The sequence below is a fragment of the Rhinopithecus roxellana genome, chromosome 3 (genome assembly GCF_007565055.1).
Source record: "Rhinopithecus roxellana isolate Shanxi Qingling chromosome 3, ASM756505v1, whole genome shotgun sequence".
NCBI classification, from domain to species: Eukaryota; Metazoa; Chordata; class Mammalia; order Primates; family Cercopithecidae; genus Rhinopithecus; species Rhinopithecus roxellana.
Genome location: NC_044551.1, coordinates 17,015,977 through 17,030,472, shown reverse-complemented (window position 1 = coordinate 17,030,472; position 14,496 = coordinate 17,015,977). Strand labels below are relative to the sequence as shown.

At 41.0% G+C, this 14,496-nt stretch overlaps 1 protein-coding gene across 1 annotated transcript in view; it reads left to right on the top strand.

The window, feature by feature from the left end:
* The window catches only part of MROH2B (maestro heat like repeat family member 2B), a 69,856-nt gene extending 55,571 nt beyond the window's left edge, over positions 1 to 14,285 (top strand). The window contains exons 31-42 of the mRNA XM_010381757.2: positions 1,769 to 1,926; positions 2,442 to 2,568; positions 3,059 to 3,246; positions 4,390 to 4,530; positions 6,247 to 6,361; positions 6,969 to 7,115; positions 7,361 to 7,543; positions 11,491 to 11,646; positions 11,991 to 12,122; positions 12,537 to 12,639; positions 13,637 to 13,702; positions 14,147 to 14,285. Of these exons, the coding sequence (XP_010380059.2) occupies positions 1,769 to 1,926; positions 2,442 to 2,568; positions 3,059 to 3,246; positions 4,390 to 4,530; positions 6,247 to 6,361; positions 6,969 to 7,115; positions 7,361 to 7,543; positions 11,491 to 11,646; positions 11,991 to 12,122; positions 12,537 to 12,639; positions 13,637 to 13,702; positions 14,147 to 14,253 (1,623 nt within the window). The 3' untranslated portion in view covers positions 14,254 to 14,285. The remainder of the gene's footprint in view (positions 1 to 1,768; positions 1,927 to 2,441; positions 2,569 to 3,058; positions 3,247 to 4,389; positions 4,531 to 6,246; positions 6,362 to 6,968; positions 7,116 to 7,360; positions 7,544 to 11,490; positions 11,647 to 11,990; positions 12,123 to 12,536; positions 12,640 to 13,636; positions 13,703 to 14,146) is intronic.
* Positions 14,286 to 14,496: the final 211 nt, after the last annotated feature.

Genomic DNA, 14,496 nt, shown 5'->3' with positions numbered 1-14,496 from the left:
ACAAAAATTAGCTGGGCATAGTGACAGGTGCCTGTAATCCCAGCTACTTGGGAGGCTGAGGCAGGAGAATCACTTGAACCATGGAGGCACAGGTTGTAGTGAGCTGAGATTGTGCTACTGCTCTACAGTCTGGACAACAGAGCAAGACTCTTTGTCTCAAAAAAAAAAAAAAAAAAAAAAAAAAAGGAAAAAGTCTTTAACTAAATGAAAGCAATTCAAAGGGAGTAAGAGAAAGAAGTTCTTGTCCCTATAGTCCAGTCAACTACTCTCAATTTAAAGACTCTCCAAAGCACAGCTTTTGTGTTAAGGGCATTGAAAATTTCCTCTGTGCCAATTACTTTTCAATAAGTCTTTTTGAAAACATTTATTGAGTATATACTATGTGGTAGGCACTGGACAGCCAAAATAGATAAATTGATAAATGTGGAATGTCCATATATTTGAGTGTATAGCATAAAGAGTTGTTCACACAGTAGGCAAAGGCTTACAATAGGGACCTAAATACTCTCCAACCCTCATTGAGCTGGAAATCTGTAGTAATCATAAAGGGGGGCTATTTATAACTAAGGAATTGTAATTCAGATAAAATATATTTTAAATTAATGTCTAACTTAAATGTCTATCCAAAATAAGAGAGAGAAATGTCTACTAGAAGCAAAGTTACTTTAGCATAGATATATGCCTTTTTCCATGTCAAAAATCCAAATGTATGATATCGTTCCTTACTGCCCACAGATTGACATCCAAATCCATAAAGGTGGCATTCAGTACTCTGAGATCTGGGTTCATCTTTTCTATAAAGTCATCTTCCTTTTATTACCCTTATTCTCTCTACACTCCAGCCTGGAGTTCTCCTACACTAGAAATCTCAGCATTTTCTTATGCCCATGATCCCATGATTTTTTTAAAAATAGATTTTTTAGAGCAGTTTTAGGTTCACAGCAAAATTAAGCACAGTTCCCATCTACCCACTCCCCTTACATGCACACAGCCTCCCAACTATCAATATCTCCCGCCAGAGTAGATTTGTTATGATTGGTAAACCTACAATTACACATCATCACCCAAAGTCCACAGTTCCATGGACTTTAGGGTTTAGGGTTCATTCCTGGTGTTGTACAGTCATGGGTTTGACAAATGTGTAATGACATGTATCCACCAGTATAAGATCATACAGAGTGGTTGCACTGCCCTAAAAATCCTCTGTGCTCCACCTATTCTCATGTCTTTTAACTTCACATCTTTATCTGATTTTCTTCTTTCTGACAAGGATGCCCTTCCCCACCATCTGTCTCCACCTTGCCTTTTGAAATTGCTACAAATGCTTTAAGACCCAAAGCAAATGGCCCTCTAGTGTGAATCAATTCCTCCTGGATTCTGGTTGTATGCACCTCATGTATACCATTTGCCATAGACTGCCTTGAACTACAGGCCTTTAGGTCTATGATTGATATTTTTTATTGGGTCACTCACTCCTTTTGCAAAAGGGGTACATCTTTTTCATCTGTGGTAAATTCCAACAATGGCAAACATAGCAACTGTCATAATACACTCTTTCACAAAATGTTTCCTAAATTGAATTAGGAATAAATACCCAATTCATGAATAATCCTCCTAAGTGAGAAATAGGCCACATGTGAAATCAATTATTATTTTTAACATTATTTAGAATTCATCAACTGCCCACCCATGACAGGTACCTGTTCTGAGTCATTCACATAGAGGGAAAATGGCAACTTAATGTTTGACTTGGCTTTTTTCTCTTTAGCTATTGGAGATCTTAAGCACAATTTACCATCACATGCCAGTCCTCAGACAAAAAGAAGAAAGTTTTCAGTTCATGCTAGAAGCCATCTCCCAGATAGCCAGCTTTCACATGGAAACAGTTGTTGTCAACCTTTTACAGAAGCCTCTGCCCTTTGACAGGTAGATCCTTATTGAACTGATTCCTTCTCCTAGGGAAGGCCACTCTGAAAGGCCTTGGGGAGGGATTTATGGTTTGAGAGCAAGATAGCAAACAAAGGTTGAAAATAGCTCATCTGAATAACAATTTAACAATTGGTATTTGAATCACAAATAAGGTTTTTCCAAGTGCTTTTCATATATATAAGATATATATGTATTGCATAATAATATTTTTAACCATACGCCATAGGAATAAGAGAATATTAAAAAGTGAATATTCTCCTTTTTCTGGTGGCCTAGAATGCACCTACATGAGAGGTTCCCATCTTAGTGGACTTTAACAAAGTTCTGCAACCCAAGGCTAGGTTGCTGAATTGTTACGTAAAACATCTTTCTTATCCCCAGGCATGGCAGCATGTCCATCTGCCCTTGAAATTATGTTTAGTCATAATGTGATTTTAGAGTGAGTCAGATGGAGAAGCTTAGAGCCTGAGGGGTTGTGCCTTATCTACCAATTTCCTGCTTTGCCACCCTAGGGACACAAAGACATTGTGGAAGGCGCTGGCTGAAAAGCCAGCCTCCAGTGGGAAACTCTTGCAAGCCTTAATAGGCAAACTGGAGACCGAGTTAGAAGATGACATCGCCAGGGTTGAGGCAATTTCAGTGAGTTGGACAGCCTAAACCCATCACTTGCCTGAGACTGTGCCATCCTCTATGATCTATCCCCACGTGGAGCTTAGTGCTCTCACATTAATGACACCTCCTTCTTCTCTCATACCCTAACTTTATTCAGTTTATAGTTATGGCTGTACTTTTGTCTGTGGCTGATCATTTTTAGAAGCAAATTTCTCATCAACCCCCACCCCCAAAATCTATGTATCTATATTTCTAGATTAATCTGGAAGATATCCGAAAGACCCGTTTTTGTTGAAAAACCCCAATGCTGAAAACATTTTATTTTACATGACTAGTATCCCCTGGCAGTCACAGGACTAACATGGCAGTCCCTGAGTTGAGAAATTTCCAGACAATAAACCCTCCCATTTCTATGTGTTTTTACTGGTGGAGAAAACAAAGTTGAAAATCAGCCCAGAGAGAAGATGGTGTTGGAGGAAATGAGACTGCCTGACCAAGAGGCCCTTTCTCCTCTCAGGTGGCCTGTGCTATGTATGAAGTGATCTCAATAGGCACCTCTGTCACCGGCTTGTATCCAGAGCTGTTCACTCTCCTCCTGAAGCTGGTTAGCTGCACACTGGGCCAGAAGATGCCCACTTCTTCCTGGAGCCGCAGGCGGCATGTGATGCAGCAGGGAGAACAGCAGCAGATCCCAGACCCCTGCAGGTAAATGGCCAATCAGGAAGCATCTTCCACAGAAGTCCTAATCCCAGACTCCAGGAGCAGCATTGCAGAAGTCAGGGTCTGCCCTTTCTGTCATAACATCCATTGTCCATGAAGAAACAAGGCTCTACTGTCCCTAAGCCATGACACCATAGTTCTTCTTGAGCCAGTATCCAGTGTAGCTACACAGAATAGTCACTTAAAGAATAAGGGTCTATGCTTTCTTTCCTAGAGGAACTACTGTATTATCTTTGGTTTCTATCATTGAGATCTTCCTAGAGAGGCTGGAATCTTGTGATCTTCAAGTCCACCAGGGAAAGAAGAAAAATAAAAATAAATACCATATTTCATAAACTCTGAGACTTCAGCAATTGAAAAATAAGCATTTTTGCATACCATTGAGAAAACAGAAAAGGACTCCAAAGTAAGCAGTGAATCAATGCTTTCTTAAACTTTAAAATTTTTATTCTGTACTTATCAAAAGAACTCTTTTAGGACTGTGAGGTGTAAATTTTCATTTTATATCACATCATTCTGTTTCCTTGCCTTTTGCATAACTTTTCAGTCCAATGTAAAATTATAGTGCAACATTTTTAAAGACACTTTAAACACCATTTAGATTCAACACATGTATTAGGTTGGTGCAAAAGTAATATCTGTTTTTACTATTAAAAGTAATAGTTCCAATAATACATGTAACTTTACTAAAATGATGGTAATATAAAGAGCTATACCTAAACAGGCAACAGATGTGAATGCACAGACAATAGTAACTACGTCACAAGTACTGTCTGGCCAAGAACAATTGTAACACACGTCTACTGCAAGATGCATCCTGATTTCAGAGATGTTGTTTTAGAATCAGTGAAATATGGTATTTTTCACTTTTTATTCTTATGGCTTATTTTTTCTTATGGGGGGAGTGTTGACAAGATTTTGTGGCATTACTTACTGGCCTACGTCATCTGAATGTCCCCAAGGATCCTAAGGCTAAAATGTGAGCATAGGGCTGCCTGTTTTTCCCTTACACAACATCCTCTAGTCCAAGGGTGGGAAAGCATTGTGAGGAGTGGGAAAGTAAACTTGGGAATTTGCAATTCCCTATAAGGGTTGACTTAGTTTTGTAATGCTGACTGTCTTCTTTAGGCTTTCAACTGCTACTCTAAGATGTTTGCAAGCCCAAGCCATGAGAGAAGGCCTTGCAAAGGAATCTGATGAGGGGGACAACTTATGGACTCTCCTCAGCAGTCCTAGTACCCATCACGTAGGCGTATGTTCACTGGCCAGGTAATGTGCAGACTTTCTAGAACCAGATACAAAGAAGAAAACAAAAACAAAAACAAACAAACAAACAAACAAAAAAACAGAAAAAAACGTGCAATACAGGCAACTTCACTGAGCATAATGATTCACTTAGGACTAATAGTCGAAGGAGGACAAACAGGGAAGAAGGAAAAGGGAGTGCGAAGAGATGGTAAGATCAGCCCCACATGCACCACTCACCTCAAGAAACATGATTCAGGTGAATATCTTTAGACAAACTATACTTATTTTTTGAAAGAAATATTTAATATTCACATACCTAGAATTCTGTTGAACATTTTTTTAATCAGCTTTTCAAAAACTTTTTTATTTTTTTATTTCAGTAGGTTTTTGGGGAACAGGTCATGTTTGATTACATGAATAAGTTCTTTAGTGATGATTTCTGAGATTTTGGTGCACCCATCACCTGAGGAGTGTACACTTTACCCAATGTGTAGTCTTTTATCCCTCACCCCACTCCTGCTCCTTCCCCCAAACCCCCAAAGTCCAATGTATCATTCTTATGTCTTTGCATCTTAATAGCTTAGCTCCCACATATGAGACAGAACATACAATGTTTGCTTTTCCATTCCTGAGTTACTTCACATAGAGTAATAGTCTCTAGTTCCATCTGGGTTGCTGTGAATGCCATTATTTCACTCGTTTTTATGGCTGAGTAGTATTCCATAGTGTATATATATATATATATATATATATATATATATATATACACACACACCACATTTTCTTTATCCACTCGTTGATTAATGGGCATTTGGACTGGTTTTATATTTTTGCAATTGCAAATTGTGCTGCTGTAAACATGCGTGTACAAGTATCTTTTTTGTATAATGACTTCTTTTCCTCTGGGTAGATATACCTAGTAGTGGGATTGCTAGATTAACCAGTAGATCTACTTTTAGTTCTTCAAGAAGTTCCACTGTTCCATGGTGGTTGTACTAGTTTGCATTCCCACCAACAGTGAAAAAGTGTTCTCTTTTCATGGCATCCATGCCAACATCTTTTTTTAAAATTTTTTTTTATTACGGCCATTCTTACAGGAGTGGGGTGGTATCGCATTGTGGTTTTGATTTGCATTTCCCTGATCATTAGTGATGTTGAGCATTTTTCCATATGTTTGTTGGCCATTTGTATATCTTCTTTTGAGAATTATCTATTCATGTCCTTAGCCTGCTTTTTGATGGGTTTTCAAACTACATTTAAATGGGACAGTTGGATAGGTCATTTTAAAATTTAAGCCCTGGTGGGCTTTCATCAAGTGTCTCTTTTTTTTTTTTTTTTTTTTTTTTTTAGACAAGAGTCTTGCTCTTCACCCAGGCTGGAGTGTGCAGTGGGGCAATCTCGGCTGACTGCAACCTCTGCCTCCTGGGTTCAAACAATTCTCCTGCCTCAGCCTCCTGAGTAGCTGGGACTACAGGCGCACACTGCCATGTCTGGCTAATTTTTTGTATTTTAGTAGAGATGGTTTAGTTTCACCGTGTTGCCCAGGCTGGTCTCGAACTTCTGAGCTCAGGCAATCCACCTGCCTCAGCCTCCCAAAGTGCTAGGATTACAGGCATGAGCTACCACCCCCAGCCAAGCATTCCTTTTTAGACAAATTACTTGCCTGATGAACAAATAGACCAAGATTTCCTCCATTGTTTAGAAAAATAAGTCTCTGCTACAACGTGCATTTTCTAGGAGCATGGCAGTGTGGCAACATGGAGTCATACTGGACATCATGGAACAGCTGCTCTCATCTCTCACCTCCTCCTCGGAGAACTACCGGATAACTGGCACCGCTTTCTTCTCTGAGGCAAGGGAGAGCAGCCCTCAGAGCACACTCACTGGGTCCCCTTGGGGTATTTCTCTTAGGGTCTGGAGCCCAATGTGCACTGGAACCAGGGAAGAGAGACTTCTAAGTGGGGGGCTTTAATAGAGGAGAGACCAGCTACTGCCAGAGATATGGTACCTAAGCAGGGGGTGAAAGAGGAAAAATAAACCACCTCACCCACCTCCTGCCCTCTAGTTTGAACAAGACAGAGAAAAGGGGACAATAAATCTGTGAGGGATGAAACAAAGCATTGTAGCACTGATGCTTCAAATTCCGGCCTAAAGACTATTCCAGCCAATCCAGAGAAGGAAAACTATCAGTCATTCCTGTTTTCCCTGCCCCATTTTCCACTGAGACTAGACATCTCTTATGCAGGTAACCGGGTTCACAGCACCATGTAAGCCTGACCTGTGCGCTGCTCACATCTAGAGCTCAGCTTCAGCAAGGCTTGCTGGTTCCCCAGAGGGCTTCCTCCTCTGCTCCACAAGCAGTGGGGTCCTCTCTTTAATTGTACTTATGACGTCTTTGGCACTCTCCTGAAGTGGGGGGCCACACCCTTAACTAAAGGGGAGGAGTGTGTTGGTTTCAGCTCATGAAGGAGCCAATCCTTTGGAAGCATGGGAATCTGCGAGATGTGCTGATCTTGATGGATCAAAGTGCCTGGGACTCCACCGCCACTCTGAGGCAGATGGCCATCCGAGGGCTCGGCAACACAGCATCTGGGGCTCCTCACAAGGTAAAAGGCATTCTAAGGGGAAATGGTTCACTTAAGTAGAGTTTTGAAATAATTACTTCCTAACCCACACCTAGTAGTTGCATAAAAATTAATTGGAAATCCAGATACATTGCTGAAGTAGTAGTTCTTGGGTTGAAGTACGTGTGACCCTGACAAAATTTCAGTCCTCTTGTCTGAGGACTGCTTCCCTATTCCAGATACGCATAGAACAATTTTGAAGATTAAGAGGTCTTATTTCAAAATAGGTGAAGAAACATAAGCAGTTAATGCTAGAATCTATCATCAGAGGCCTGTATCACCTGGCTCGCACCGAAGTCGTCTGTGAAAGCTTGAAGGCTCTAAAAAAAATCCTGAATCTGCTCACAGACCGAGACGTGAGCTTCTACTTCAAGGAAATAGTGCTGCAAACAAGGACCTTCTTTGAAGATGTAAGTGAGCCTGTTTAGGAATCTTCCCTCTCCAGAAGTTAAGGAACAGAAAAAGGTTCAGGTAGTGTTCACAGAAGACATTGTCAGTGTCCCACCCATATTCCTTGACCTGACCCAGACAAGTCACCTGCAGACAATCTCCATACAAGCTGATGGCTTCCTGTGTGTCTCTGCCTGAGGGTGCTCTGTGGCTTGGCAGGCATGATTGGTCTAAGCTGGGTGAGCCAGGATTGTTGGGGGAAGAAATGCCCTGGGAAGGACCCTCAAACAATAAGAAACAAGAGTTTGTAGATAAATTTCCCGGCTTCCTCACCCCTCAGAAAGATTGAGCTCCACTTGTTCATAACAGTAACACACTCATTAATACTTCCTTTCTTGGCTTTCCTCCCTTCCCTATCTCATTCCCACTCCCTGGCATGCTTCCTGGGCTCACCTCCCAATAAATTACCTGCACCTAAGTCCTCATCTCAAGGTTGCTTTAGGGGGAAGCATAAATTATGACAGTGCTCAAAGACGAACTAGGACCTGAATAAAGACAGTGTTGCTTCTAACACTTATCTTTCCACTTCCAACATTCAGAGACTCATTTTATCTAGGCATCAGTAAGCTGTAGTCCATGGACCAAATCCCACCCACAGCCTGTTCTTGTAAATAAAATTTTATTGGAACACAGCCATACTCATTGATTACTTATTGTCTATTGCTGCCTTTACACTCCACTAACAGGGTTGATTGGCTGTTACAGAGACCTTAGGACCTACGGAGTTTAAACTATTTACTGTCTGGCCTTTTAGAGAAAAAGTTTGCCTGCTCCATAATCCCAATTTCAAAAGAAGATCAGTGAGCAGTCCTAGGCAGAGGGTAATTTTCCCTTATGCCTTCCAGGAAGCACATTTTAGTATTTATTTTTGGTTATTCATTGCCATCGATGTAAAAATATTTTTAACCCAAACCTATTATTTTGTAATCTAAACCTGCTTCCTCATGGGCTATTGTCAGAGGAGATGGAAAACTGCTAGTTGCCTTCTCTAGTGCATTCTTCATAAACATTAAGGCTTTATTTGATTACCTGTTTACCTTACTTGAGCAGTCTTCATTTCCCTCATTATTCATCATAAACCTAATTTTTCTGCTCATTAAATATTTTGCAAGCCTGTGACTGAGTTGGACCTCTAAATGAGGCTCAAGAAGTATTGAATAGAATCTAAGGAAATATTAGCTCTCAAATCCAACCTTTTCCTATTTCTTTGCTCCATTTTTGTAAAATTTTGCCGTTTCTTCTTGATCTTGTCATGCTAACTATATGAACCTCTAGATTTTAGTCTGTAATATGTGCCCACATTATTCTTCAGTTTTGTATTTTTGCAGTTTTTCTTGTGTATGTGCTAGCCTAAACCTGGCCTTTGAAAATATCTTTCTGCTTGTTTCCAACTATTTCCTCCAATTAACCAATATCACTTTTAGGCTAGGCATGGTGGCTCATGCCTGTAATCCCAGCACTTTGGAAGGCTGAGGCTGATGGATCACTTGAGGTCAGTAGTTTGAGACCAGCCTGGCCAACGTGGTGAAACCCTACCTCTAGTAAAAATACAAAAATTAACCAGGTGTGCTGGTGCATGCCTGTAATCCCAGCTACTCGGGAAACTGAGACAGGAAAATCGCTTGAATAAGGCCAAGAATCGCTTGGAGAAAGGCCAAGATCATGCCACTGCACTAAAGCCTGGGCAACAAGAGTGAAACTCTGTCTCCAAAAAAAAAACAAAAAACAAAACAAAACAAAAAAACCCAGCAACTTTTAATTATCTTGTCCTCAAAAATGCTTACTGGGGTAAAAATAACAACGATATTCTTTTTCTTCATTGCACAGGGCTGACGTCACTCCTTCAGAACCCCAGCTGTTAAGTTTCCTGGATTGTTGTTGATCTGATAATCATTCTTTTAGATCTGAGCCTCCAGTAAATCACAAGTCCACTTAACAATTTCGTGGTCAAGATAATGTTTCTCAGTGTCATCAGAGAAGGATAAAATGTGCTAAAGTCTTGCTGGTTGTTAGCTCAGACCTTGCTCATCTCTAATAGGTGTCAACTCCATCATGTGTGCATAAAAGTAAAGTTGACAAAACTTTAGCTCTTATCTGTTCTCCAGTAATGCCATCTTTACATAAGTATATTTAACTCTATGATCTATTGCCCCGATATTTTTCTGTAGATTAAGCATAGCTCTCTATAATCTCCAAGTTTCCTTTCTTTGGTTCTTTCAATATTTAAATACTTTATTAGACTTTTCAAAACATGGTGACACTTGAATGAAATGATAGAACAGGAAATGTGGCTGCTGCCACATGCTCCATTCCCTTCTTGCTACTATTCCCCACCCTGTCACCCTGAGCAATCGCTTTACCCTCTGTGACTCAATGTTCTCAAGCAAACATGAGGACATTGGACTAGACGTTCTCTAATATTTCTCCCAGCACCCAAAACACTTTTGCCACTTTTTCTTTCAGATTTTTCATCATCTCGATTGGTTGATTGTTCCTGGAGCTATCATTAGCTCATTGATTTTGCAAAATTCAAACTTTTTTAACCAGATGCTTCTCCACTTTTCTGGCACCTTGTTTTTGGTTAGCTTTCTCTTTCTAAAGAGGTATCTTTTAAAAATATATCCTGACCTTATTCCTCATAAATCTAAAGAATGTGTTTCTACTTTCATTTTCATTATACAAAGTCACATCTGAGCTTTTCCGGCCTTTTCCCAACAAACCGTCATTTTTTTAGAAGATCTATATTAACTTTATTGTTTATCTAAATAATATTCTGCTATTCAGGACTGCTTTTTCTTTAATCCCTCTTTGTTCATATGGGTATTTTAAACTGTTTTTCTGGGCCTAAAAATAAAAAAAAACTTCCATGAAATTCATCTCGCTTCGTTTCTTCCCTGTCGGAACTCTGAAACATAACTCTAACGAGATAGCAGGAGGCCATCTTCCTCCACCACCTTTCTCTTGTTTTCTTTTTTCTTTTCCTTTTTCTTTTTCTTTTTTTTTTTTTTTTTTTTTTTTTTTGGACACAGAGTCCCACTCATTCACCACTGGAATTCAGTGGCACGATCTTGGCTCACTACAGCCTCCTCCTCTCAGATTAAAGCAATTCTTGTGCCTCAGCCTACCAAGTAGCTGTGACTACAGGCACACACCACCAGGACTGGCTAATTTATATATTTTTAGTAGAGACAAAGTTTCACCATTTTGGCCAGGCTGGTCTCAAACTCCTGACCTCAAGTGATCCACACGCATCAGCCTCCCAAAGTGCTGGGATTACAGGCATGAGCCACCGCACCTGGCCTCTCTTGGTTTCCTAAAATCATTGCTTGCCATCCTGGACAAAAAAAAAACAAGAAAGTTCCAAGACTTCACATACTCAAGAGTAGAGCTAAGCACTTCTGTGTTTAACCTCTCTAACAACCAAGGCCCAAATTCCCAAACTGCCTGTAATCCCTTTAGAAAATATTTGGTGTCATGGAGAACAGTACTAGGCCTTGGACAATTAAGATTAGAGACCCCATAATTCTAAGCTAGTAATGCAACCAAACTAAGTAAAATACACAACTAGCAGAAGCCCTCCCTGGCTTTCTCTATGAGTACCCCTGTGTATCATTCCTGTGGTCATGGGTACACTTCCCCACTGGCTACTCAAAGACAGAAATCAACTCTCTGGCATCACATAAACCCCAGACCCAGGGTTTTTTTAAACTCATGTAGTGTGGAGAGAAAGCTTCAGGGAAAGAAAGCGAGTTCTTGGAACATTTAGACGCTGTGACTATGATGGACCAGTGCCTGGGTTCCAGCCTTCTTTAGCTGAAGTGGGAAGGGTGGGGTTAGAGCTGAGAGTGTGCTGGCAGGGAATGGCATCTGAGAGGATGTTCACCACGACATGCATTCATCACCACAGGAGCAGGATGATGTGAGATTGACTGCCATCTTCTTATTTGAGGACCTGGCATCCCTAACAGGAAGAAGGTGGAAGATTTTTTTTGCTGAAGAAATAAAAAAGAGCCTGATCTCATTCCTTCTGCATCTTTGGGATCCCAACCCCAAGATTGGAGTTGTAAGTGCTCTCCACAGACACCTGCACCTCCTGCTCTCCCCATGACTGAGAAGCACCAATAAGCCTGGTCTAGCTGCACCAGAAGCCAGATCTAAAGTGCCAAATCTAAAGTCACCCCTTAGAACTGAATCTGAAAACCTCTTCTCCAATTCTAGGTTCTTCTTGCCATCTCTTCCCGAGTTTACTCCTCCATCCTTGAAACTGGGAAGGTGCCAGCAATGACTATAAAGCCATTCACACCACTGATTTTTACTGCTTCTTTCCCAGTACTGTTCAGCACTTTTTCCCTTCTGGAAGGAGATCCTAATGTTCTGGACTGTGATGCAGAAAACTCTGTTTTCCAGGCTTGCCGTGATGTCTTGATGGTCTGCATTCCCTTTTTGGGCCTCCAAGAACTCTACAGGGTATTAGACCATCTTCTTGATCAGGATCTACCAAGGGTCAGGGATTTCTATAGGCAATTCTGTGTGAAACTGGTGAGTGTCCAATAGATTCCGCCTCCAAAAAAAGGCAGGACAAGGGTCTAGACAAATCCCGGAAGGGCAAACAATGTAGCAAGGAATCTCTGGCCAGAGCCAGAACTGCCTTGGAAGGATGACAGTGATCCTTGGTATCCTGCCACAGGACCCTCTGCTCCATTCCCAAGTCCTGACTGGGATATATTCTCCTCGGTTCCTAAAATTCATATCAGTTGATTAATCCCTTAAACTCTGATGCCTTCCTGATTAAATGTAGATCAACATACGCATAAGAGAATTTTCAGTCAATTAATTTATGGCTATATGAGTGCTCACTGGCCTTTACAGATCCATTCTGAGGACCTATAGGATGCCGAATGTCACAAAGGTTCACTTTCCAGTTGCCCTCTTTGCAATTCACATCTCTTCTAGGCCAAGAAAAACCAGGAAATTCTGTGGATCCTCCACACACACTCCTTCACCTTCTTCACTAGCAGCTGGGAGGTGATCAGGAGTGCAGCTGTCAAACTCACAGGTGAGTACACATTCCCATTTCCTACCCAGATATGTCTGCTCTTTCCATCTAGTTTTGCTTTGACCAGAAGCTGTCCAGTATAAACACTAGTATGACCAATATAACTTTTTAAATTAAATCCCAGGAAGGGCTTTTATCTTACATCTCGTAACATCCTCCCTCAAAGAAACCTGCTTCCTTTTACAGTGAAAACTCATGACCTCTCTTGACTCACCTACACTAATTCTCCTCCCATCTGAGCCCTTCATGCTCCTTCTGGCTCCAAGTCCTTGCTCCTTCTTTTCCCCAAATCTTTGCTCCCAGCTGCTGCTCTTACATAAATATTTTTCTTCACCTCATCTCATAAGGTAACCCACACTCAACATCCAAAGCTCAGTTCAAGCTGAGAGCTTTGGCAACATGATACAAGTGGGAAGTATGTTCATGTGGGGGCCAGCAACCACTCACTCTGCCATGTGATTCTGGAAATTGACTTAACTTTATGTTACCTCTCTGTCTGATGTATAAAATAAAACATAAGTAAATCTCTAAAGATCCTTCTATCATGAAATTCTAAGTCTTACTTTGAAGCCTGTTCCAACTAATTTAGCCCAGAGACTACAGACCCACTCCCTTCACCACCTTTAAGACCAAATTAAAAATATGAGGATTCCTTCTTGACTCATATATATGATCCCCCCAACTACATTATACATTTTTTGAGGACAGAGATCCTATCTTACACACATTTGAAATCCCAACAACTAGCCTCCTCAGAAGATCATTCTGTGAACTCTGCCAAATATTCTGGATAAGTGACTACTTGCAGACATGGCACTCTGGACCCAATAGAAGTCACCCTGACATCATTTTAGGGTGTGCAAAGGAAGTCATATAGTTTGCTCATTCACCAGCCTACCATCTACCTTCTCACCAGGTGCAGAGTCTAACCTGATCTACTTTTCATGGCTTCTTCCTCTATAATGAAATCAGTAACATTGTCTCCTATTAACTTTAGATGCCATTATTCTCAATTTGACCAGCCAATATGTGGAGTTACTAGACAGAGAACAACTGATCACACGTGAGTACCAACCTAGTTTCTTCCCAGCATATTGTTACTTTCTTAGGAAAAGAGAAAATATTGCTACTCTAAGTTCCACGTGAACCCAGAACTTGAAAATCTTAGCACCAATTATTGTATCTGATGCTCTCTAGATACTAGAATTTCTCCAGGGTATAAAGCAACCTCCAGCTCCAGCTCTTTGCAGGCATCAGAAACACCAATAGACTACAACTTTCCAATTGCCTAAACCTACTGATCACAGGGTCAGGGCTTCTCTTCCCTTATTTCAATGTTAAAAGCAGTTCTTGTAGTTCCACATCCTACCTTTTAGGATAAAATGTGAGCATGAGGACCTGAGTCCCACTTGGGTCTGACCCTCAGTGCTGGGCCTTGGCTTGGTTTGCCCTTCTTGCTAGGCTCTGACTCTCCTCATGTGCTTATTTGCTATTCTTGCCATTTCAGGGCTCCAAGCACTTCGTCGAGATCCATGTATTAGTGTCCAGAGAGCAGCTGAGGCTGCTTTGCAGACCCTCCTGAGAAGGTGTAAAGAGACAAGCATTCCTCTGTAAGCCATCAAGAAATAAACTGCTGGCTTTTCCTATATCTGACTCCTGTCTTCATCCTATTACCTCACAAACTTGCAGCATTTTGAGGAAAGAGATGCTGCCTAGGATGGGGATATTGAAGTGGTGGTATACTTCTTCCTCTAAAGAATCTCCTTGGTGGCTTCCATTAGCAAAAAGCAAATCCCACAAGTTCACTTCAGGAATAACCTGTGATTTGGATAGTGACAGCCACATGGCTTTGCCTAA